General features: G+C 34.8%; 1 protein-coding gene across 2 annotated transcripts in view; it reads right to left on the reverse strand.

Moving 5' to 3' along the window:
• CRISPLD1 (cysteine rich secretory protein LCCL domain containing 1) overlaps window positions 1-26,441 on the reverse strand; it is a 42,574-nt gene that overhangs the window by 8,216 nt on the left and 7,917 nt on the right. The window contains exons 2-11 of one of the 2 annotated variants that reach the window (XM_027127860.1): window positions 9,772-9,890; window positions 9,292-9,424; window positions 8,146-8,261; window positions 7,268-7,368; window positions 5,485-5,625; window positions 5,255-5,315; window positions 5,079-5,145; window positions 4,751-4,881; window positions 2,871-2,914; window positions 2,705-2,777 (exon numbers count right to left, since the gene is read on the reverse strand). In XM_027127860.1, the coding sequence (XP_026983661.1) occupies window positions 2,705-2,777; window positions 2,871-2,914; window positions 4,751-4,881; window positions 5,079-5,145; window positions 5,255-5,315; window positions 5,485-5,625; window positions 7,268-7,368; window positions 8,146-8,261; window positions 9,292-9,424; window positions 9,772-9,890 (986 nt within the window). Of the gene's footprint in view, window positions 1-2,704; window positions 2,778-2,870; window positions 2,915-4,750; window positions 4,882-5,078; window positions 5,146-5,254; window positions 5,316-5,484; window positions 5,626-7,267; window positions 7,369-8,145; window positions 8,262-9,291; window positions 9,425-9,771; window positions 9,891-26,441 lie in introns of those variants that run through there. The other variant, XM_027127861.1, reaches the window with a different exon arrangement.

Below are 26,441 nucleotides of genomic sequence, written 5' to 3' on the forward strand. Positions count from 1 at the left end.
CACTGGTAACCACCAGTTTGTTCTCTGTACCTGTGAGCCTGTTTCTTTCTTGTTATATTCACTAGTTTGTTGTATTTTTTTTTTTAGATTCCATATAGAAGTGATATCATAAAGTATTTGTGTTACTCTATCTTATTTCACTTAGCATAATGCCCTCCAAGTCCATCCATGTTGTTACAAATGGCAAAATTTCATTATTTTTTATAAGTGAGTAGCATTCCAGTGTATATATACACGTTTTCCTTCTGAAATAGGTCAATTGTACAATCCCGGCAGTAAGCACAATTGCTTCTGCTTACTTTACCTACTTCCAGCTTTTGGCACAGATGTGTTTCTTTTCTCTTTCTTTTTCTTTTAAAAAAAAAAAAAGCTTAGCCAGGAAGCTTTCTAATTTGGGGATCCAAAGCAGAAAGAAACATCAGGAAGTATCTCTCTCTCTGTATCTGGGAATTTGGTACCCAATATGACTGCAGAATTTAGTAAACACATAACTTGGAAAAACTGAATCATTGTCTGCCACAGACATCTCATAGGTTCTTTACTCTATGTTCACATCTTTGGTATCTCATCCAATTTCATAGCTTTGATTATCATCTATAAACTATTGATTTCCAAATTTGTACCTCTAGTTGGGACCTCTTCTCTTAATTCTAAATCTGTATGTCCTATTGCTTACTGAATATCTCCATGTAGACCTAATAAATATCTCAAATTTAGCATATTTGAAACCAAATTCCTAATCTTCTCACCCAGTCCGCAAATATCTTCTTTCTGTAGGCTTCCGACAATAAATGTCAACTCCATTATTCAGGTGCTCAGGCCAAAAAAAACCTTTATTCTATCCTTAACTCCCTTCCTTACCTCAACCTTATATTCAACCCAATTTCTATTCGTTGTACACTGAAATAAAATCAGAGCATCCTTAAGCACCTCAATCACTGTAACTCTGAGCTCTATCTTCCAATATCTAGCTCACTGCAATAGGCTCCCCTATGGTCTCCCTGCTTCCGATTTTGCCCCCTCCAATCAATTTTGCCACACACTTACACTGAAGAATACAAGCCTAATCATATCATTCCTCTGCTCCAAATATTCTAGTGGCTTTCCATCTAATTCAGAACAAGTGACAGGATCCTTATAATAGCCAATAAGCCCTGAGTATTCTGTCTTCCCATTACCTCTCTGACATTATATCCTACCCCTCTTTCACTTTCTCACCCAGCTCCTGTCACACTGGCCTAATAGTTATTCTTCAAACATACAGAATAATCTCATCCTCGGGGCCTTTGAGTTTATCTTTCCCTCTGAATGGAAATGTTCTTTCTCCAGATATCCTACTCCCTTCCTGATACTTTAGCTCCTTTTTTCAAAGTTTCCAAAATTTCTTTTATTTAAACATGGGGTCCAATTATCAGTGTTCAGTCAGTCACATGATATTTTTAAAAATTCACTCCCAGAGTTTAAGAAACTGCCAAGTGGCACTTATTTAAATTGATTGGCTCTTCTGGATTCACATACACACACGCAAGTACACACACTCATACACTAAAAGGAAATCAAAGCTAAGACTGGAAAAAACATAATTCATTCTACATAGTAAATCAGAGTCTCAACAAAATGACTATATGAAAATCATTGTTTGATAAAAGTATCAATTAGTTTCCTAAAAGTATTCTTAAAAAAAAAAACAAAACTTCATTGCAACTACCTTTACCAATTGAAGCCGATCTTCTTCAACACAGTTTTTAAGAAATGGCTACATTTCTTATTTAAATTTCATGTTCCTAAAATTTGTATAACACAGTACACTTTAGCATCTAAACCAGAACCACTTAAATATAAGTAATAAATGAATGAGTTTTTATAACTTTGAATTAAAGGTTGATTTTTATAAAAAATGTCTTCTGTAGGAGGAAGGGTGTCCCCATTGACTATAAAATTTTATTTTTGCATTTGAGAACTGCTGCGCATTCATTGCCCACCCTATGGCGATAAAACCAGCTGTTCTGCCCTTAGGATCATGCTGTGCACGCTCTACCTTAACCATATTTAGCACTTGGTCTGTGGAAGGCCAAGATCAGTAGATTCAAACTGAGTTCATTTCTTCGTAGGTAAGTTCAGGTCAAAGAAAGACTGCAGGAGCTTTTTGCTTGTCTGAGTTCTAGTCTCTGGTTTTAACACCTTGTTATATATTTGTGAGAATGTAGATAGTGATCTAGTAAACATTCCTTTGTCTATAACTTCCGTTATGCTTTGAATAAAAATGCTGACACATTTTAACAGTACCTGCCTTTACATCTAATCATAGGGAAAGGGGCTGCTTGGCCCTGATGTGATCCATTAAAGAGTCATGCAATGACCAGACAAGTGCCTGACGTGCGTAACTTGTAACTTACTGGGTGGCCAAGCCTCATAGAGCTGTAGGGGAATGAACATGTGATTCTTTCTTTTAAATGCTAAAATAAAGATTTTTGTGGAGACAAAAAAAAAAAAAAAAAGCACACACACATTTTTTGGAGAAACTACACTAGGAGTGCCTAGAGTGCATGCAGTTTGTGGTGTCCATTGCTCCCTGCTGCTAGCAGTTCAAGATGATACATCTTCTGAGTCCTAGAGACACCAGAATCTCAGGCAAAAGCAGTTATCCGGGGTAAAAGGCCCCCTGTTTACAGGTTAAAAACGGAGAAAATCTAGAAAACAGTACCTTGGGCAATGTGAAGCAGGCTTATGAAAAGGACAGAGCTGTTCCACAGTTGTTTCACAAGTGACAGCCTGAACTGAAGAATTCAAACACAAAACAATAAGCAAATCCTTTAGAAAGAATAATGTGCAACAGAGTGGTAAGAAAATAAGACGAAAAAAGTGCTAACCTGTTACTTTAGAGACTGTGAAGGAATTAGCAGACTGATACTTGCTGAAGATAAAAACATAAAAATTTCAATCGTCAACATCTTACATGCATCACCATCAACATAAATTCTTATATTTTTTAAGTCTATGAATGTTTGATTTTTTCTTAAATGTTCTTATTTAAGAACATTTTCTTAAATGTTCTTATTTAATGTATTGCTTCATAATGGGAAAAACTATAAATTTGTACATTCTTAATGAAACTAGAAAATTTAGAGTGTTAGCATGATCTTTATAAGCAAAAGGGTTCAACTTTGAATTCTATATCTAGACATGTAGCAGTATAAGAATTAATCATCTGTTTTATGCTAAATTCATATTACATTCAAGTATGAGCCAAATAAATACCATTCTTGATATCAGAGAAAAATCTCTTCATTATCAATCTCAAAAACTTATACATAATAGCATAAAATAATACACATTTGTATCTATATATTTGTTTCCTATTAAAATTAAAACTCTTAATATACTCATTCCCTGTTACCATGGAAGCAAACAATTTAATCTTTCAAAATAGTCAATACAAGGCAGTGTAAAAAGACTACTAAATAATAAGGACCTTAAAGGAATATGCATCATTCATTTTTTTGTTCCCCCTAGTATCTAGTAAAATGTCTACAATAAATGAATGAATTCCTCCTTATATGTTTTATTAAAAAGCAAGAATATAAGAATAGGTATTTTAATTAGTTTATCTATACGCAGGCTTTCATAAAAAACATCTATTGCAAAAGGTAATGCTTATTTCTGATGGTACTTTAATATGACACACACACGTTTCAAGAGAGTTTATATAATAAACAATTAAAAAAACAAGTTAAAAGAAAAAGGTAAATAATAGGAAATAAATGTTCTTTAGTGCAACACCCAATGTTTGGCTTACCAAAGCTAAAAACTAATATTTATTATTTATTTAAGATAAGTATCTGTTGAGTGAATAAATTAATCCATAAGTGTTTCTGTAAAGCTTTTACTTAAGAGATTAATCACTAATGGCTAAAAACCACACATCAGGCCTTTGAATAAAATTGTATACAGAGGGCATCATTCCACCAATTTACAAGGATTCTTAACAAATTCTTTCTTATCATTATGAATTCTATACTGTGGAGTATCATGCAATCGTTCAGTTACAAAGGAAGGGAGACTATCATATTTCCTAAGAAAAGGCATTCCATTATGAGGTTCAATAATGTCTATTATTTTAGATAGGAGAAAGAGAAACTACAAAGATATTTCAAAAGCCTACATTTTTCTACTTTCTATAGAGTATATATGAAAATATGTTGTTTTATAATAATACATTTAGTATATTTAATATGACAAACATTTCAAAAGTTAATCAATGCTTTTATACTGGGTCAAATCACATTTTAACAGACAAAAGAAAGGTGACATAGTGTATTACATATTTAGAGACTTTGCAAAATGCTCTCTTACCTAGTAATCTATCTTATTAACAAAGTTACTGTTGCATGAAATAAATAATTCTCCCAAACAGGGCAGGAAGAATATGCAAATCAATTAGCCTTCTCAGGCACTTTTTATCATAGCTGAAAAATGTATTGCTTCACAATGGGAAAAACTATAAATTTGTACATTCTTAATGAAACTAGAAAATTTAGAATGTTAGCATGATCTTTATAAGCAAAAGGGTTCAACTTTGAATTCAGATACTTTTCCTTCTTTTTGCCCATGGAAATTATGTAGTTGAAATGAACCTTGAAAATTACCTTCTCTCTTTATAAACTAAATTCTTCTATGCTTTGCTCTAAATGAATGTAACTTATTGTTACAACTTAAAACCTCTGGTCCAAAAGATTATTTAGGTACTTACCCAATTGTTTGAACACCATTTCTATTGGATTTGATGAAATAATGTTTTCTTCCTTGTCTAGTGATATCCACCCAACCACCATCATTGTCTATTATACCATAATGAATTGCAGCTCTACAGATGCTGGATTGCTGGGAGAAAAAGAAGGGATAAAAGGATGTTAAAATGATAAGAATTCTGCATAGGATACAACTTGTTACTACGTATGACTTTAAACAATTCTGAGCAAAATAGCTATACATATATAAATTGTTATTTTTCCCATTAAAAAATCAAAATATTATATGAAAGGATCCTATCCTCAAATAATGACATTTATAATACCTACCATTTCATAATGTACACTGCCAATAACTTTAGCTTTACTATCCAAACAGCCAGCAGGGCATTCATATCTAAATAAAAGAAATGGGGAACAAAATTTAGCTTCTCTGAATGTCCATATAGAATGAAAATATTTTTTATATCTTGCCAGTTAATTTTGAGAGTAATAATAAATATTACCTATTGCAGGTTGTGCCTTTGCACTGGTCTCTTAATCTTATTTCGCAAGAAACAATTTGAGCTAAAATTTAGAAAATAATAATAATTTAGATGATGCAACAGCTGCTCTAATTCATCCCATACAGTCTAACGCCAAGTTTTTGCCATTCTAAAAATGTTCAGATTAATAAAATATAGTTGAATATGCCAGCAATGTAAACTTTAAAATATAAATAATGCGGAGATCTTACACATTTGCTGTGTGCTTATGACTTCGTTTCTGTTACTATCATCTGCTATTGTCCGGATGTGGGTGTCATGGACTTGTGATTGCTGCCGTTCAATTTCATTTGTTTCTTCTTCTTGAGGAGGGTAATAGCTATCTGATCCTTCTGTTAGAGAGAATGGATTTAGGAAATATGAATCCATCTTAAATGTGCACAAATTACCCATGATACACCTTTATATGCCTGTTTAACACTGAAAGCTACTAGAAAAATCAGTACTGTATATTGGCACAAGTTTTGGCTTAAGGTGGTGATCTTACATACTGCATTGGAATAAATAAAACAGATGCATAAACCTTTGAGCCCTTGACTCATTTATGCTAACATTAAATGGAATCATTTCTAAACTTTACTTATATTTTAAAGTGGTATCAGTGATTACCTTTCATAATGACATCATGAGGTCTACACAGTGATCTAATGAAGTCAGGCTTAGTGAATTTGAATTTGTTTTCTCAAACGAAATCATATTTTCAGGAGGATAACACTTAAAATTCTCCAAAGGATCACATTTAAAATTCTCCTGAAAGGAGAATTGTGCTATTTACCACAATATCAGTTTCCATGGAAAGGTTTCTACTGCAGAAGGAAATTCAATGTGCAGAAATTTAAACTTAACAATGGAAAATATGTAAACTTTGAATTTAATATTTTTTCCAGGTTGGCTTGTATTAAGGGCTTGACAGGGGCACATTTTGGAAATGTGGTTATTTGCATGTATGTCTAGAAAAAGGAAGTATGAATTCAGAGGAAAGTCAGCTTTAGTAAGACACTGTGGTCATTGGCAATGGAGCAAGCAGGTTGGAGGTTTGGGGGATGGAAAACAGACTCAGGCACAATGAAAAAAGCTTTCAGGAATTAAAAATGGCTCATATTACACAGTGAACTATATGCTTACTTCTTGTCTACTTATTATAGCTAGTGAGCACTCAATCATTAAGGAAAAAAGATATCTCTTTATAAGTACTGAAAAGTGGCTGCATTTACACATATTTTCAAATACACCTGGTCTGCATTATTCTTCATTTAGTCATCATTAAGAACAAAGTAGTACAAGAGTGTAAAAATGTTCACTTGGATGCCCAATAAAAAGCATGACTTTCACAAAGCTTTGTCAGGTAAGTTTTATCTTCATGGGTTATAAAAAGGACATCATATTTATATTTATTTTTGAGGACATCCAGTACATTTGAGACAGTATTTTTTACAACAGTTTTATAATACTATTATATATATATTTTGTTGTTGTTGTTGTTATTTTGGCATGACAAATTGTATACTCTGCAGTAAGAAGCAGAGAATTAGTATAATTCATTGGGCATGGTTCAGTAAGATTCATGGATAGGTATTTAGGCAAAAACTCTTAAAGTGCTTAAAATAAATTGTGTTAAACTGCTTAATTCTTCAGAAATCATGACATTTATGGAAATAATTCTAGTCAACACTATATCAAGATGGCTTTTAAGAATGAAAATATACTTCTCACTCTGGGATAATTTCAAAGTAGAATTAAGTGGTTATCTGGAATAATCATGAAACTTTCCTTTAAATACATGTTGGTATAATAGACTTATTAATATTATAAATTTTAAAAAAATATTTTAAATGACTTCTAAATATTTGAAATAGAGTTCTAGAAACTTTTCATGTAATAATTAAATGTGCTTTGGGCTTTCAAACACAAATTAATGCAGAAGTTGGATGAAAATATAAATCAAACTGAATATTACAACACAATATCACATACCTTTGTAGCACAGATTTTCTCTACAGCCTCCTCCAAAACTAGGTGGGCAAGCAGAACAGGGCCGGCCATGTTTGTAGGGGGCGTGGCCCCACCAGTTTCCCCTTCAAAAGATAATACACTCCATTAAGAGGTGGTCTATTTTTAGTTTTTTGAGAAACTTCCATACTGTTTTTCTACAGTGGCTGCACTAATTTACATTCCCACCAACAGCGGACAAGGGTTCCCTTTTCTCTACATCGTCACTAACATTTGTTATTTGTGTTCTTTTTAATGATAGCCATTCTGACAGATGGGAAGTGATATCTCATTACTAAGTTTAAACATACACTGCTACCTCATTCTTTTGAAAATATTCTAAATAATGTGTTATGTATATTGCTAAAAACTGAAAAACCAAACTTCTGCAAAACACTAACCTCTGCTATGGAATATTCATCTATATCCCATCTGTTTTAATAAAAACAGATTTTAGATGTAGATTTGACCCTAAGTTCAGTTGTACAATATTTTCAATGTAATTATTTGAAGGGTCTTTACATAGGTGAAAATACATTTCTCAGTCTATAGTTTCTCATCTCTAATAAATCAAAATTATTAAACATTTACACAATATAGTAGTGCAATAAATAAAACTGAAGCCCTAAAAATATGATTCCTATCTTTACAAAGATTATATTTTCAATTTTCATATTCCTTTTAAGCACCAATTTTACACATCAGGCAACCATAATTGTTGCCATATGACATAAACTCAGTTAAAACAATGCAGTTTACTCAATAATACACACTGAAAATAAGGAAAAAAATCAAAAAATATGAAGTTATTTTTATGTTGTTAAGAAATACTTACATATGCAAGTAGTGTTCTGTTTACTTACTTTGGGGAATAATTGCACACCAAGTAGACAGCTTTGGGCCATATCTGCCCCCAGATGTTCATGTTATGGCACAAATTAATGGCACAGCCTATTCTGCTACTTGTTGCCCACACCACCTACATTAGAGAAAAGCAAGGCTTAGAAAAAGTAGGCTGAGATGAAGTAAGACAGCAACATATCTGAGAGAAAATGCATAAAAGTAAACTGGACAACCAACAGTTACTATTCAAAATGAAATGAGGCAATGTCAGAAACAATATTTTTCCTGAGACTTGGGGAAATACTTAATTTAACTTTTAAAAAAAAGAGATACACAGGTATATAACTCTATCCAGATATAAGACATAAACATCTTATTTATTACTAAATAATTCAAATGTTACATCCTCACAGTCCTAAATGCCGTATTAATTTTCCTGTGAAGAAACTTACCTACCAAATGAACAGAATTTCTCATCTTAAAGCAGAAAGTACTGGAGCAAGAGTTTAGGTGTTCAAATTTCTTATACAATGTGACATTTTCACTGTGCCACTGGCTATCAGGGAGTCCAATACTGATCTTAATCTTGTCCCATGCAAAGGCATACAGAACCATTTGCTTTATAGTCACTAATAATCAGTCATAGAAATTCTAGAAACTCAGATCTGTAGTGAGCTTTATCTAGTCAAATCTGCCATTTGTTGTTTGATTTAGAAGTTTTAGAACATGTCCAATACCCAATCCAAACACTGAAAATTTAAAAACATGATAAATGCTGCACACATGTGAATATTGAATGTCATGGTAAATAAAACCATATTTTTATTTTTTGAAAATAAAAAAATTGACATCTGAATTTGAAGATGGTAAATTTCTTCCCTTTTGCATTTACTGGGGTCATATTAAAGTATTTTATATGTAAAATCATTGAAATAATATTTTTAAGGAAATGTCTGCACTTTTTTCGATAATTATTCTTGTTTATAAAAATTTATAAGCTTGTTCTACATAAATCAATATTAATATATTTTTAATAACCATATAAATGACATAAGGAAGGCAAATGTTCAGTATCCTAAGTTCTCCCACACACACACACAAAAAAACTTCGTTAGTTTACACGAACTCAAATTAAAGGAATAAAGTGTAACATACCCAAAACATACCTGTGTATAATGAGTACATACAGGACCAGAACATCTGAATGGACAATACGGGTTGCACTCATGTTCATATGGGTAGCTAAAGTCTTTGACTTCATCATACCATGCTTGTACATGAAATGTTGGGGGTCTATATCTATTTGAAAGAAAATAACCACAAAAATCAAGTAAGGCTGGAGAAAATATAAAACCAAATATTGCCAAAAAGATTGATGAAGTTGGGTAGAGAGGCAGTTTTGGGTAACTTATTAATATTAAATACTTTTGCACTTTACATCACTAATATATCAATTACTTGAAACAAAAATAAGTTTAAAATACTACTGATCATTCTGGCAGGATATTTATTTTTTATTTGTCTTGGTGTGACTGCTTGTTTTCCTTTTAGGCACTAAGCCTTTGAAAACTTACAATGATGAATTAGTAAGTACTTCATTTCAAGTTCTTATGTTTTCAGAAACAAGAAGTTGTATTTTAAGCTACCTTCCCCAATGTGCTCCCAAATTCTGTCCAATTGATGGAAGCATGCTTGCAGGTCCATGTTCCCACAAACAAGTTTCAGCCCAGGATTCTGCAGATCTTTCCAGTTCTACATCCCATGTCTACAATTCAAAACAAAAACAAAATACAGACACGAACAGGTAATGTATATATACAGTTTGGATATTTCTTTAGAATATAGTGTTACTCAGTTCTTATGTTTTCTCCCTTCTTCTTAGCAAAGTCAGCATCTTAGTCTGGGTTCTCTCCATCTCTCATATAGATTTTTGCACTAGCCTCCTAATTAATCTCTTTTCATCCACCTCTCATCCCTCCAATCTGCTCTACAAGTGATTAGAATTACCTAAGTGGACACAAATACGCTTAAGTGATTCCTCTAACCGCATCCAACAAATCTCTGTATACTGTTCCCTGTCATAAAACATGTTATTCCTTGCTTTTGCTGGCATCGTTTCCTCTGCCTAAGACTTCCTTCTCCCAATTATTTGTCAAACAGGCTCTAACTCTTACTTCACAATACAGCTTTATGTAATACATTCTTGACACATTTTCAGTTCTCTTAGAAGTAAGCTATTCCCTACTTTGGGCTCTTAAAGCTTTGTTATGCTCCTTTGTTTAGCAGCTATTCCACAGCAGTGTTAGTATTCGTCTACATGTCTCTTTCATGGGACTGTGAGTTGCTTGGGGGCAGTTAGTTAACTCACGCTGGTACCTTCGGCCTATTATCTGTGTCTGCCATATGGCAAGGTGGTTAATAAACATTTGCTCAATACATGAATGGTTATTGAATCTGTATCCTATAAAATATAAATGCACTTTTGTGTACAAAATTCAATAATATTAATTCATATTTTTTAAATAATTTATAAAGTGATATTTAAAATTATAAAATTATTACTGAAATAATTTCATACGTCCTGGGTTTAATATTCAATTTGTTAATTTGAAAATCAGGCAGTATAGTGAGTGTGGTGGTAAAAACAAAGAGCTGGATAGAACTGGACTCAATATTGGCACAATTACAGGATTCTGGGCATGTTAAGAGGGTAGAAAAATAGTCCTGGAACTAGAAAATGAGGACACAACCTAAGGTGATAGCAGTGAGACTGGAGAAAAGCAGACAGTCTGAAATAATGTTTAGGAATTTAAATTCGTAGAAGTTGACGGATGACTGAAGGAAGGTGGTGAGGGGGAAAAAAAAAAAAGGGTGAAGACTGATGAGGTTACCAAACTGTGAGAAAGAAAAACAGAAAGAGAAATAGATTGTTGTAATAGAAGTGTATGTCTATTCACTTCAATGCATATTTCAAGGATGATGTGTGAGGTGTCTGTGATACATGCAGTATATATGTCAAGTAGAAAGTGGAAATAGATGACTGGGGTTCTGGGGAAAGAAATACACTCTGAAGATATGGATTTTGAAGTTATTCACTCAGAGATCAATTTCTTCAGGAAGATGATACAGAATGAGAAAAGAAATGAAAAGAAAAGTCTGGGGTTATCAAAATTGAAGGGGAGAAAAAAACAATGAGTTAGTAAGATGAACTAGGGAAAATGGAATCAGAACGGTTAAGAGAAAACTGAAAGAGGATTAAATTATAAAAGTGACAGGACAAGAGAGTCCAGGAGAAGACAGTGGGCAATTAAGGTCAAATGTTACAGAGAAGTCAAGGAAGATGAGGTCTGCTAGGTGCTAATTCATTGTTAAGAGCAATTTCAGATCTGTCCTAGGCAGAAAATCACAGCACAGAAGGTTAATAAGTGACTGGAAAGAGAAAGTGGAGAAGGCAAGTGGGACTTACTTTGTTAATACTTTAGAGACGAAGAAGAAAGATGGGCAGAAGCCAAAAAAGATTTGATGCCAGGCTCTAGAGAGAATTTTACTTTCTTTGATTTTTAAGGATGGAAGAAACCTAATCATGACTATAGGCCAAATGGACAAGACACTAGAAAGAAGCACCAAAAAGAAAGTATGTGTGGGGAAGGGAAGTTTCTTCACTCTTCATATAATCTTTTCATATTAAACATTCCTCCTCATTCACTTGTGGATCTGAAATACATAAAATCATGCTTTCAAAGCCAAAAAGTAAAATGTATACAAAATTAGGGTAAGTATATTTTCGTTATAATGCATCTTTATTACCTAGCAAAAACACACACAAAAAAAGTGTATTTACATGCCACTAAAAAATTAACAGCAGCAAAAGTATCCGGTTTTCGTAAAAACTTGAATTTCACTTTGAATTAATATCAAATGTTCAAGATGACTGATTTTGTGATACAGACATCAGTAAGTATTTATCAGGCAAGCACTTTATTCGCCAAATACAAGCATACTATTAATTAAATTCATTACTTAAGTTAGACCTAATTTTTATAATTACGTATTATGTAATATGCAAAGGCATAATTCAACTTGCTGTCATTATATCCCCAGACAAATTAGGTAAGAAACAAAGAATTTGGCTGAAGTCCCAGAAAATGAGTAAGATGCTGATTTCCTTTTGTTTTCAGAAGGTTGGAGAGATGGTCATCTCTCAAAAGCAAACATGTTCCAAAGTAGAGTTCCCTGGAAAGTAAGCTGTCCTTAAGAGACAATCAAATTTTTGTTTTCAATCTTGGAAATCAGGTTCTCATATAATACTTTAGTCATAAGCATAGTGAAACTATACTTATCCATAGGTTTCTAATCTAGCAACACAGCAATCTCATAGTCAAAGAGCAGCCGGGAACCAGAAGAAAAACGTAAACGTTCCTAGATGAAAAAAAAAAAAAAAAGCCTTGAAACCACTGGGATGGTTTTAAAACACTCTTCCCACAAAGGGTAGAGTTGAATTCCCTCCCCTTCACTTCAATTTAAGCTAGATAGTGATTCCCTTCCAACAAACAGAATGGCGCTGTGAGACTTCCCAAGCTAGGTTAGGAAATACAGACTCTATCTGATTCTTTCTCTTTTAAAGACACACATCTTAAAAGACCTGAGTCCACAAATTAGGAGTTCAGCTACCCTAAATAGGTAGCTGAAAAAAATAAGATGGAGAGACCACACAGAGACAGACAGAGATGCAAGAGGAGTTCCCACTGTCTGAGTTTTCCTAGCCCAGTCAAGAGATCTGTGAGTTTGCACGTCCAGGTCACTGCAAACAAGTGAGAGACCCAGAGCAAGAAACCCCACCAAGGGAGTCCTTAAGACCCTTATTCAAGGTCAATTTAGTCTTGTTTTACACACAATTCTACAACCTTAGATGTCAGTTTTTCTTACGAAATTAAAGATGGATCGTTTTTAGAGAAGATATACAACCATTTCCAAATTCACAAATATGCTGTATTTCCAAAGTTTGTTTATATATCTGTTGTGTAGAAACTGGAAAAAAAATCTAAGACATATCATTAAAATGCTTTAAGCTATGTTTTCTTATTTGTAAAATGTGTCAGTTGAGATAGACGATAACTCAGGTCCCTCTGAGTTATCAATTGTTGAGTATATATTATGGATAAGTTGTTTTATAGCATAACTTGTCTTCTATTTAATCCATTAAAAATGGGGGGGTGGAGCATACAAAATTAACTATTATAATATTAAAATAGGGACATACATTATTTTAATATAAGAACTGAGGCAGAGGGCATGCAACTAAAATTTGCTATCAATATTTAATAAATATTAGTTAGTGACAATTTTAAAAGTAATTACTTGAAAAATCTAATCAAGCATTGGTGTTTAGGGCAAGTTCAATAATACAAATCAAGGACATTCTTTTTAAACAAATCACTGAAAATATAGCTGTCCTGTAAGAAATACCATCATTTAACATGACAACAGCATGGAATGTATATTTTTATGCTACAACATAATGTTTTAAGACTGGCAATAATTCATACCCATCCCATTTAAATGCAGGTTACTCTCTATACATTTCTATTTAAATTCTAGATTGCAAATTAAGTCAAGATGGCCTAACCGGCTTCATTTTTTCTCTCTGAACTATTCACCCAGGACTAATTTAAAGCCAAGCCACACTTAAAATTACCATTTCTTTATAGAATGGGTACTTGAGGTGTGCAGAAATAAAAACCACTCTATTTTCCATCTACATAAGTAAGCTGTTCCTTCAGAGAACATAGTAAAGTCTTTAACTGAAGTTTTATTACTAAAAGAAACATTTAGAATACTATTAACATACTTTGTCTCCAGTGACATTTTTCAACCAGTTCACCATAGTGGCCCTATCGTTTTCCTTAAACCCTGACAAAGGACTTTCAAAAGTAAACCTAGAAGCATATAGTCGTTTCAGCACTAAAATACTGTTTGTAAAAATCAAAAATTATGCAGCTAGACATGTACAGAAAATTCCATTGACTGCTATCGTTTGTGAAATATGGTGGGCATAAACAATTCATATTCCTATCAGAATACTTGTTATCCTATTATAATAACAATGACAGTTGCAAATCACTCAGGATTGTAGTTTTTAATAGGGTTAATATTGCTAGCTTACCAGAAGTTGTATCCCTATACATTAGGCAAAAACAGTCATTAGTAATATGACTCTTTCTCTTTGATATTGAGAATAGCTTCTCTCTTACAAAGGATTAAGTATTTTCAAATATATTCTTTGATTATTGTAAATGTATAGCTCTTTCCAGATTTACATAATTCTAAAATTCATGTCCTGGAAATCACTGACTCTTTATAGCGTCATAATTATTATTGTAGTACATTAAACAAGAGTTGAAAGCCAATGTTAATTAGTCACTATGAATTTGTCTGAAGACCATTTTCTTAAAACTGAGGCTTCAAAAATATTAGTATACAAAACTAAAGTGAACAGTAGACTCTTTTTCAAATATGTCAAACATTAATCTGAACTTTTTAATTATTTTTATTTTAGATTGCATTAAAGCACATGAAGTAAAGTTTTGTGATACTATCTGCTTGATGCAAATTTGTGTAATTAGACTCTTCATACATAAATCCTCAAAGATCAGAGGTAGGGATGGAGATAATGGAAATCCCTTTATCCACAAAGGTATTGATAAGCACTTCTTGGTGAAGGTATCATGAGAGTTAGTCTACCAAAGGAAATACGCTAGGTGACACTGAAGCTGTGAAGTAGTTTATTTTATATAGTTAAGTTCAGCAATGAAAAAATATATGAGTAAACAAAGAAATTTTAACAGGAAATTGACCAGCATGATCTGATACCTTTAAATGCACAGAGAAATAATCTCCTGCCTGGAAACTCTCACATAATTTAATAACTGTTCAGTGTCATTCTAAGCAGGGAGAAATAGGATTGCAAGATTTTCTACCATTCTCTAGAAATAATGTTTTAATTCGTTATAACTTTTTGCAGAATTGATACAGCTTTACTGGATTTCCAAGATAAAGGCAAAAAAAAAAAAAGGTCTTTGACTATCTTACTATTAGGTATCTTAATTAATGGCAATTAACACCAGTCCATGACACAATTTGCAATTTAATATGGACTTTTAAAATATGCATTGCTCTCTGGCAAAGTAATAACATCAAAGCACAGTGGTGTTGAAAATGCAGTTACACTGGAAATCCAGATCTAGGCTGAAAGCTCTGGTCTTACCTTCCTACTAAAAACAATAAATAACAATGAAATTATTTTTAAAAAACTATATAAGCATTTGCAATAAAATGTGAAAATGAATCCCACAAAGATTTGTCTTTTTAGACATATACATATGCATACAGAAAACCACCCTCATGTCTCTAAGTCTACCTCAGTTCTGAGCAGTCACTGGCTGTCAGAAGTAATGATACCATTCCAGCTTTCCATTTATTGAAAATACCTTTGAGTATTGAAAATACTCTTTCCTTAGGGCTATTTCTTCTAGACATGTGCGAGCAAGGTCATTAATGATAAGTGTTTCTTTCCTTTTTTTATATAGACAGAGATAAAACTAAGCTTGCACTTGTTCCAATTATTCAAACTAAGGTTAATTAAAATACATGATACACCCTGGAAGAGTCTTCTTTCCCATTTAAATTGTGTACTTTCAAATTTATCTCTTTGATTATGTCAAGCTTGGCTTCTGTTTCCTTGTCTCTGACATTAGTAAGCTGGAGTAAGTCTCTTCAATTCCTCTTAGCTTTAAAATTCTATTATTTTGTACTTATAGTCTCTTCTAGAGTGCCCTGTATTGCTTGTAGAATCCCATGAAAACTTTCAAACATAAAATAATATTTCTGATGACAATAGAGGCTATTTCTTAGCTAAGAAGAAAAAGTTGATTTGTGATTTTCAAGACTGCGAAGCCAAGAAGGTTTCAAATCTTCTAATTATGAGTCTAGAGGAGAACTGTTTCCGAATCACCTCTACTGGAGAAAGTTTTAATATTGTCCAAAACAGAGAAATACAACTGAAAACCTTCCATAAAACTTCCCAGTAAAACTTCAACATAATTGAATACGACAAGAAGACATTCTCAGTAAGAAGTTCAAAATGGGTCTCTCTTCAGCTTAGTCCTGAAAACCAAATGGTAAAATCTTTGAAATAAGGCACAGACTTCCACACGTAATTTTTCTACACAGCTAAAAGGAACACCAGGATTTTTCAACCAGCTCATGAATATAGAAGCAGTTAAAGAAAATCAAAGACATATAGAGCTATCTCTTTCAAACACAACCTTTAAAAGATAATTCTTAGAGTCCGCCTGCCAATGCAGGGGACACGGGTTCGTGCCCGGGTCCGGGAAGATCCCACATGCCGCGGAGCGGCTGGGCCCGTGAGCCATGGCCGCTGAGCCTGCGTGTCCGGAGCCTGTGCTCTGCAACGGGAGAGGCCACAACAGCTAGAGGCCCGCGTACCACAAAAAAAAAAAAAAAAAGAAAGAAAGATAATTCTTGTCCTGTCATACCTTCTGGAAAAACAGGTTTGTAAATATCCATCATATGTCACAACATAAATCCCTCCCAAATCACTGTTGTTTTCCTACTTAAACCAGAAAGTGCAATCCCAAAATCTTATGGAATAAGCTGTCAGTGTTATCCTCTCAATAGCAATAACTTGATCTCCAGGAAAGAATTTGTTTTTCTATGGAAGTAACACATTTGACGGTTCACAAAACTTCAAATTCCAAAAATAATGCCTCATTATAAAATCTTAGCCACCTTCTTTTCTCCCCGATGGTGGAATTATCAGAACTATAACAAAGAAATAGACGTCAATGAAATCAATTAATCAATCATTCAATCTACGCTGAAAGAGTATATGAGGTTTCTGTGACAAAGTCATCTGGTATAAAAAGCACTACGGAAAACAGTAGTAGCACATTCCTTACAACTCAGATATTACCTCAGGTGTTTAACTTCTGTGCTTCACCTCCTTTGAAAAGACTGTAGTTACAGGGAAAATGCACGAGGCTCAGATTTCAAAGGGAACACCTGTGTTTCAGGACATAGAGGCTTTGCCAGGTACTGAGAAAGCAGCAGCATTACCTCAGGGCAATGCACATATTAGGGTCTCCTGTAAATTACAGAGATGCGAGGCAGATGCAGCAGAGTTTTACTTAAAATCTACTTCAAAACAAAGCCTTAAAAGTCTTTAAAAAGATAATTTAGGGAATTGCCACTTCCTTTTACTAAAATTAAAATAATTTTTGGAATGAAAATTTAATGTGTGGATAAACTGACAAGATCATTTTAATTAAACCCATTGTTTCAATATTATACAGATAGACCAAATGCATGGTGTAGGGCAGATTGTCTTTGTGAGGCAGCCTAGACATTAATTCAACAAAATCCTTACATTTCTACAGAATATCTGCTGATTCATCTCTCATCTCCCTGCCAAGGCCCTCTCAAGTCTGGCGATAACTTACCTACCTCACTTATAACCCACTCCTCAACATGGGTCCTCTACTGCTGGCTCTCTGGAACGTTAAAGTGCTGGTAAATCATCAGAAGATCTGATTCTGACTTGGTAGGTCAGGAGAGAAATCAAAAAGTTATGACATTTCTAACACTGGTGCCAGAACCATACACTGAATACTTCAAGAAGCAAGATTCTAGTACCTGTCTGTTCATATTTCTCGGCCATTGAATCCATCAGAAATCTTCCCCTACAGGACTGTTCTTTCTTTCCCCGCCTCCTTAGTTACTTAAACCTTATCCTTTCACCAAAGTCCTGTTCACAATCACTCTCCTCTTGGAAGTCATTCCAACCACAATACATACTCCATTTATCTCACCCTTCTCTGAACCTTCTTAAACATATAATTTACCAATTACTGTATGTTCTCCTAGATCTGTTTCTACTACTTTCGGTCTTAATTCTCAAACTAGAATTTTAAATCAAAAACTGTCTCATACTTTTTCTGTGTTTTCCTAATGTCACCTAATATACTTGGCATATAATATGTTGCCAATATGTACTCATCGATTATCTCTAGCCTCAGCTGGCCTGTCCTGGGCAATATCTTGGATCAGAGATACAGGAACCTAAATTCCCTGCGTCAAACATACATGTGTGATATAAACTCGGGTGAAAGGGTGTTCATGATGTACCTAGGCTAAACAAAAGGTAATTCTTGAAAAGCTGAACTCGGATTATTTTTGTAAAGGTCATATATATCTATCTTTGTATTGACTTTGCGATAAATTCAACACTATAATGCTTTCATTATTTTTGTTGTCATTTAGGAGAGAAGTAGTTAATCTGCAAGACTATATTCTGAATGTTTAAGGAGACCTCAAAGGAAACTTGAGAAAGTACAGTACCACCTATCAGTTATTTAAGTCTTCATCTACAAATATTGAGCCAATTTATAAAAATGAGGACCTATGTTTTAGTTTATTTATAGCTCATAAATTTAGATAGATATATGATTAATCTAAAAGTCAAGCCTAAAATATGCATGCTAGGAAAGATAAACTTTCATAATAAATCACTCTGCATGTATCAGTTCATATATTTAAATAGCAAACTGAAAGTAACAAGTTTTGCAAGTAAATAAAATATTAATTGCTTTTATTTATTGTACTTGGGGATGTCTTTTTAATTTTCAAAAAGAAAAAAGAGATGGGTTAACGAATGAAAACTTCTTTTTGGAAAAATTAGTAAAAGATAAAGTTTTTGGACAAATAGAAACCGAAACCTAAAATTTAACACCATTACTTCAACTTAAACCAAAGGCTAATATAAGAAACATTTAAATGCATATGTTTACATACTTTTAATGAAACTGCTATAGTAAGTTGCTCATTGTTCCTATATTGGGAATTCTGTGTTAAGTTTTCACTAATTCCTGCTTCAAGAACGATAAATTATTATGCTTCCAAACAGTCACTGAGAGCTATGTAAACCATATGGTCTCCTGTTTTCCTTGGCTGCTAGGAAACTCAAAGCTGGTTTAGTAACCATAGCATGGTCAATCAGACGTTTAGGTGTCCCTTAGGAACTTGCCTATACATTTGTCTTCAACAACTAAACAATGACTAAGAAGATGATGTAAAAAAAATACGGTTTACCAAAGTCTTTATTTGAAAATTTGAGAAAGAATATTGTGTTAAATATTCTTCATTTTTTCCCACATAGTCACTCTCAGCCACTTGCTGCCATACTCTATGTTCCAAAACACTCAACTCTACAACCTGAGTTACTTCAGGCGCTCTTGGCTCCTGGGTTCTAGTTGAATTTGGCCAGTAGAAGACATGGACAGGAAGTAAGAGGGTGAGAGGTGAATTTAAGTATGTATTACCCCCTCTTCAACCCCACTCATCCCCTGAGTACTCTGCCTCACAGTGATGGCGCCTGTGTCCTTTCATACACCCCTACTATCAGGCCCTGGTCCTCGCCAGGCTGTGGTACCACGATTCATGCCTGGGTGTCCCCCATCCTTGTGGCTCGCCTAAGCCCTGCCCACAACTCTGCATACAGAGCCTTCATTAATTTTTTCCTGTTAAATCCTTGTTATTGTGGCATTTGTTTTCCTAATGAGAAATAATATCTGAGAATAAAAACATCTCACAGAATGTGTATTAGTAAGCTGCCTAACATATTACCTGATACCTAATATATCTTAATAAATGTTCTCTTATTCCTCTGTTCCTCTAAGAATCTGCTTCATTTGCTGTGATTCACGTAATCTTTTTATGGCACATTGTTAATATTCACGAAACTAAGGAAGAAATTTAAATCCCAAATTTTGAATGATTAAAAAAAGATAATCACTGTCACCTAATTTCCAGTGAAAAAGTAAATTTCTTAGAATTCAAATTTAACACACTGTTAGTTATAAAACGAAGTTTAGAGTAAGTTATGCCTGGCTTTGCTTTGAATCTATTGATAATCAACTCTATAAGTCAGGACCTTTGTTCCCATTAAATTTCCAGGATGGTATTTCCACTGAAGCCTCCAAGTAAGTACCTGTGTAGTTTAGGTTTAGTTTAGTGTACACACACACACACACACAGAGGAATAGTTTAAAAAGTGTTAATAAAATCAAAGTTTGGAAATCCTTTGTAATAACTGTATAACTTACAAAAGTCAAACTAATACCATTATGTCAAATAAAATGCTTCTTCATAGGTATGCAGAGAAGGAAAATGTATAGGGCTATGTTGCTCAAGTCTGCCATGAGTCGCACTTGATAGAGCAAGATTATTTTCATCTTTTCAGCTGTTCTCACAGATCATGACTGCCATGCCCTCTTCTTTGAATCAACTGTACACATATTCTCATATCAACATCTTATCAGTTAAGGTTCTCATCATCCAATGCCCTCAACCACGGCCCCTACCACACGTTGACTATAACGTCTTCCAAACACTATTTCAAAATGTACCTCTTCTAAGAAGACTTTCCTGGTTACTGCTTTACTCTGAAATACTTTTAGATTTATATACAGTTTAAAATATATTCATTTGTACTTCTTATCACACTTTGATTTACATTTTGAAAACAGTTCTCCAGCAAAAGCCATGGGGCATTCTGATCATTGTATCTCCTGGAAGACTCTATCCCTACTTGCTGAAGGGTCTGGGCATCCTCACTTCATGAGACAGCGGTGTCCATAACCCAATATAACTCTGAAAAGTCACTAAAATCCAATGCTAATTTAGCCACTTGTCATACTTATTAGAATGATTTTACCCTAACCAAAAAGCTAATGTACTTAAAAATAAAACATAAACACTTTGAAATGAATGCTTTTGCAACTTTCTAATAGTATTTTCTTGTCAAAACAAATCAAATCCTCTTTCATTCTGCCCATTTTAGAATCACTGTTGAAAATCCAATCATCTTTTTATTTTTTCATTCATTCATTCCATTTTTTCCCTTTCAACTAGCATAAACTGAGCTTAGAGCATGTGTCAGCCTCTCAGCCAGGGAAATGCAAAAATTACGAAAGCACAGTTCCTTCCCACAAAGGAAAGTAAGGCTAGAGAAAGAGACAAGGATGTAAATAACAGAGGCAAAGGCAGGTAGGAAACGCTGTGGAAGCCAGGGAACTGGGGTGAAGTGCACCTAACTCCGTACAGGAGGGTTTAGACAAGAGCAGATTCGTCTTTAGAGGTGAGTCTTGAAGGAAGAGCAGAAATTCACTAGAGAGAAAACGAGATGCACATAAGTCATTCTAACATCTGCAAAAGCAACAGGGCTTGGCAAGATTCCTACAGCATAAAAAAATCCAAGGTATATGGAATAACAGTACAGATGTTCCTGTGAAATAGCACCGCTTTTTATTTGTTTAGATGTATTCACTATGTTCACGGAATTCAGTTCACAAAGCTCTTCTCTCAGCCCTTTCTTTCTAGACAGGAGTTCTGATGCTTTTATTCCATCTTCACTCAAAAGTCTCCCTCCCCCCCCACCTTTTTTATCTCTTTGGTTTCCTGCCTCTGGACAACATCTGATCTCACTGTAGCTTCTTTTGAGCATATCAGTCAATCTTTCAGTATTTCAGATTTGGATTTGCCATGTCTTCAGCAAACATAAGATATAGTTTTATATTTTATTCCCCTGTTTAGATGGTTACTTTGTACTGTTTGCTTACTTTGTACTGTTTGAGTTGCAACAATAACGCAAAGGGGAGAGTTATAGAGAGTAACTCCCATGCTCATTCTTGGGTCTTATCTAATAGCTCATTAACTGATCTAGCTGACCCTTCCCAGCCCCACACTGCCACCTCCTTTCTTGCTCGCTTTGGAATTCTACTTCCTTCTCACTCATATGGCCTTTAGAGTCTCTCCTGTCACTGACTGCACTTCACTTTCCACCATCCTGCAGAACTGTGCCATCAGCTAAATTTGACATTTCATTTTCTACCCCTCCTCCAAGCTGATTTAAACATTGAGTCTTGGGGTCATTTTCTACCCCTCCTCCAAGCTGATTTAAACATTGAGTCTTGGGGTCATTTTCTACCCCTCCTCCAAGCTGATTTAAACGTTGAGTCTTGGGGACTCTTACTGTTCAAGCTTCTTTATCTTTGTGGTTTCTAAGCACTTCATGAAAGGGAGTGAAAAGGAGTTTCTATTTTCCTGCACTAATAGCTAGAGTTGCTATAAAAAGGAGAAGGTGAATGTGAGAGTTGAGATGAAAAAGAAAGAATCTGGATCCTCGCGTCAACTTGTCTTAATTTAGACCTCGCTTTCTCCGGAGAGCCTAAAGCTTTCTACTCAAAGTTCCAATCCCAGACAGCAGCTGCCTCTTCACCTGGGAGCTGGTTAGGAATGCAGAATACTGGGGCCCACCCAGACCTACTGAATCAAAATCTGTATGTTAACAAGGTTCCAGGGAATTCGTATGCACAGTAAAGTTTGAGTGGCACTAGACTAAAGCACCCCTTCTTTCTATTCCCCAAATCATACCTAGCTGCTTTCCCATGAAAAACACTTGCTACTCAATTTCCTGACGTTTGACTTCAAATTTTTCTTTGATTAAAAACAAAATATAAAGCATTTAATATAGACTATTAAGTAGATTGTATCCATATTCATATATTGCCTTTAGGATAATGAGTTTCTACTAGAGAAAATCTGTTGCCTTTTTCCCAATAAGTTATATCTAAGCAGTTGACTTAATTGCACCTCATTGATTCTGCTAACTAGTTAAAAGAAAAAAAAAAAAGTAAGCTTCACTGGATCATAGTTCCAGGTTCTTACATTTGGTGAGTTTAATGACCCACTAATCCAAGTCACATATTTGGGTCATTCCCATAATTTAATTTTTAGAGTTCCCATCCAACTATGTGTATTTAACCTCACTCTGCAATTTGAACCTCAAACACATTATTTGGTCTATATCTGTATCTGTACTTGATCTGTATAATGTACTATCTGAATACTTAAAAAATCCACCGCCCTCCCCCCACCCGGGCTAACATGCCTTTAATGTCTTTCACATCTCCAGGAGCTGCCTAGTCAAATGTCTTCAGAGGTCAAGCAAGTGACACCACATGACGTGGCTGGAAAGAGTGGGGTGACCTACGGCAAACCAGAGAAATCATTACTTTAAATCTTCCTGCTTTCTGGAAATACTTTACTACTACATACTCTAGTAACACATACCCTAGTAAACCTCTTCCCTATCTATTAGATTTTGTAACCTAAAGCATGGTGAACCAAATGAACTTAAAGTGCTTCCAAACATCTCATACGTTTGACTCCACAGAGATCTTTAGATAGTAACTCCAAAATTACCATTTCATAATATCCTATCCTCACACCCCTCCATTCCTGCCTTCTCAATCTCAGCTGACGATCTTGCTACATACTTCACTGGGAAAGACAGAAGCACCCACATGAAAATTCTTTTTCCATGAAATACACCAAACGACCTGCTTGTGCACCTACAACCTCAGCCTTTCCTGTCAAAATAAATGAACTGACTTTGGAGTTATATTTTCTCCCTTCCATGTCAAGTGCTTTCTCAACTTGTGCATTTCCATCAACTTACAAGCATGCTCTTTAAAGAACAAAACCAAGAGCACTGCCATATACCCGTGTAGCGCTAGCTAGTTCCATTTCTCAGATCTTCACAGCAACGGTATCTTGAGGAGTTACTTAGTTCCTTCTCAACTTCCCCACCTTTCGTTCTCTTCCTCCCACTTCAGTGAGACTTCGGGTCATACTCCACCCCTGAAATGACTCTTATCAAAGTCACCGGCAGCCTCCGTGTCCACAAAACCATTGTTGACTTTTCTTCCTCTTACTTCACTCCTCAGCAGTATGGAAGCTGTTGAACTCTCTTCTCCTGGCTTCTGGGACACCAGGGTAGCCTGTCTTTTCCCCCAACCTCACTGACCACTTGTTCTCAGCTTCCTTTGCTAGCTTCTCCTTTCTGCTCAACCTCCATATGTTGCTGGGCCAGGGCTCAATTCAAGGCATTCAACCTCCGTCCATAAAAATCTTCTCAGATGGTTTTGTTCAGTCAGTTAAGATGGTCCCTAATAGCATCTACATGATTTCCACATTTTTATCTCAAGTCCCACCTCTCCACTGACCATTAAACTCAACTGAGGATGACATGGCATCGCAAGATAAGCTTGGCCAAAAAGAAACGCCTGATTTCATGGCCACCTTCTCCCTTCTGTTTCTCCTCCTGTCTCAACGAATGCTTCAACTATCCACCAACGTGCTTGAGTAAAAATCTAAGATCCTTATCCTTCACCCTTCACATTAAAGCTATCAGAAAACTATCAGCAATACCATCTAAACATACCCTGAAACTACCCACTTCTCTCCATCTTTACCACTGTCACCCTGGTCTCAGTCACTATCATCTCTCACTCAGAAGATACCAGTGGCTTCCTAACTATCTCTCTGCTTTCAGCTGTGACCCTCCTGCAGCTCACTCTCCATAACATAGAGTAATTTTATGAAACAGGAAATATGACCGGGTCAATCCCTTGCCAAGAATTTTCCAATGACCTTCCGTTTCACTCAAAATAAAATCCAAATTTCTCTTCACCAATGACCCAAAAGGAATTCTCGCTCCTGCTTATATGTCTACTTCATTTTCTAACACTTTCCTCATTTCTAAATAAAATTCAGCCACCCTAGCCTTCTTTGTGGTCCCTGAAGACTCCTACCTCATTCCTGACTTAAAGACCTTTTGCCCAGTATTCCTTCTGCTTAGATCTCTGGAGCTTTGTTTAGCTGACTCCTTCTCGTCATTCAGCTCTCAGCTCAAAAGCCACTAACTCAGAGAGGTCTTCCGCAACTGTTTAACATGTTAGCTCCACCTTTATCATTCTCTATCATCTCACTTTGCTTATTTTCATTAGCTTGTTGAACTTTTTACACACTAATGTATGCTTCAGCACCAAAAAACAGTGTCTGGCACAAAAATGCTCAATCAGTAGTTGTTGAATTAAATGTTTTTCTAATCACAAATTTATCAATGAGAATAACAAATTGTTTTAATCAATTATAAATGCCTTTCTGTAACTTCTTGAAATTATGAAGACAACAAATACTTAGAAAAATAAGGAAAGGGTTATTAAGCATACTTACCGTAATACCTTCACCAGACAAGTCATTACCACTTAAATTTTCACATTTTCTTCCAATGAACTAAATGTTTTATGTTATATATATATTATATATATATATGACATAATAACATATAAAACGAGCATAGATTTATGCTAGTTTCATAAACTTTAATTCAATTAGTCAAAATCATCAAAAAAACGAGAATTTAAATTTTAAATCATGTACAGTTACGTGGTTGTATAAATTCCTAAAAGAAGTGTGTGAAAGAACAAAGCTGAACGAGAGCAAAGAATGTTCTTGAACTAAACGTCACTCTTAATTGTGATTATAAATGATTATAAATGACCACGTTTGCTTTTAATGAAGGCATTCAGTAAAGGTAACTACAGAAACAATTAAGCTAAGAAATTGCGTTTTCCTACTGACCATAATTAGAAGTTTGGGATATGTTCCCTAACTAAACTACCTCTTCTAAAACTAAGTTAAAACTTTTGGTTAGAAGAGAGTTAAGGCTGCAGAGCCCACCTGGCCCAGAGGAGGTGGTTCATTCTTCCTTGAACCATCCTAGGCTCACTATGATGCCACCCAAACTGTTTTATCAGACCTCCAGTGTGGCCTCCGTATCTCAAAATTCAAGGGTCCTCATTTTACTTGATCTCTGTAAGCAACATTCAACAGAGTTGATAATCCTTTCTGCCTTTCTTCGCTTGGCTTTCAGGACATGTTGCTTCCCTGGTTTTCTTCCTGGTCCTCCATTCCCTTTGCTGCAGCTCCTCTCCTTCCCTACGTCTACACTGTAAAGTATGTCGAGGGCTCACTTCTTGAACATTTCTTCTTTCTGTCCTCATTCCCTTGATGATCTCATCTCTTCTACTGCCTTTAAATACCATCTAAATTCTGATGAATCCTAACTGTATGGTCCAGATTAGACTATATATATCTAATTGCAAACATGACAAATTCACTTGGATATTTAAGGGAAATCTTAAATTTAATCTATCCAAAATTGAGCTCCAGCTTTCTCTACCAAAAGCTGGTCTATCCACATCCTTTCCTGTCTTAAAAAATGGTAACTCCAATACTTCCAGTTCCTCAGGCAATATCTGTACAGCCACACCCCACATCCAAAATCTGTCTGTGTTACCTCCAAGATGGAATAAAATCCCAACAACACACTCCA

This window comes from Aethalodelphis obliquidens, unplaced genomic scaffold (assembly GCF_003676395.1).
Source record: "Aethalodelphis obliquidens isolate GAN/ISIS:26980383/991018 unplaced genomic scaffold, ASM367639v1 scaffold33, whole genome shotgun sequence".
NCBI lineage: Eukaryota > Metazoa > Chordata > Mammalia > Artiodactyla > Delphinidae > Aethalodelphis > Aethalodelphis obliquidens.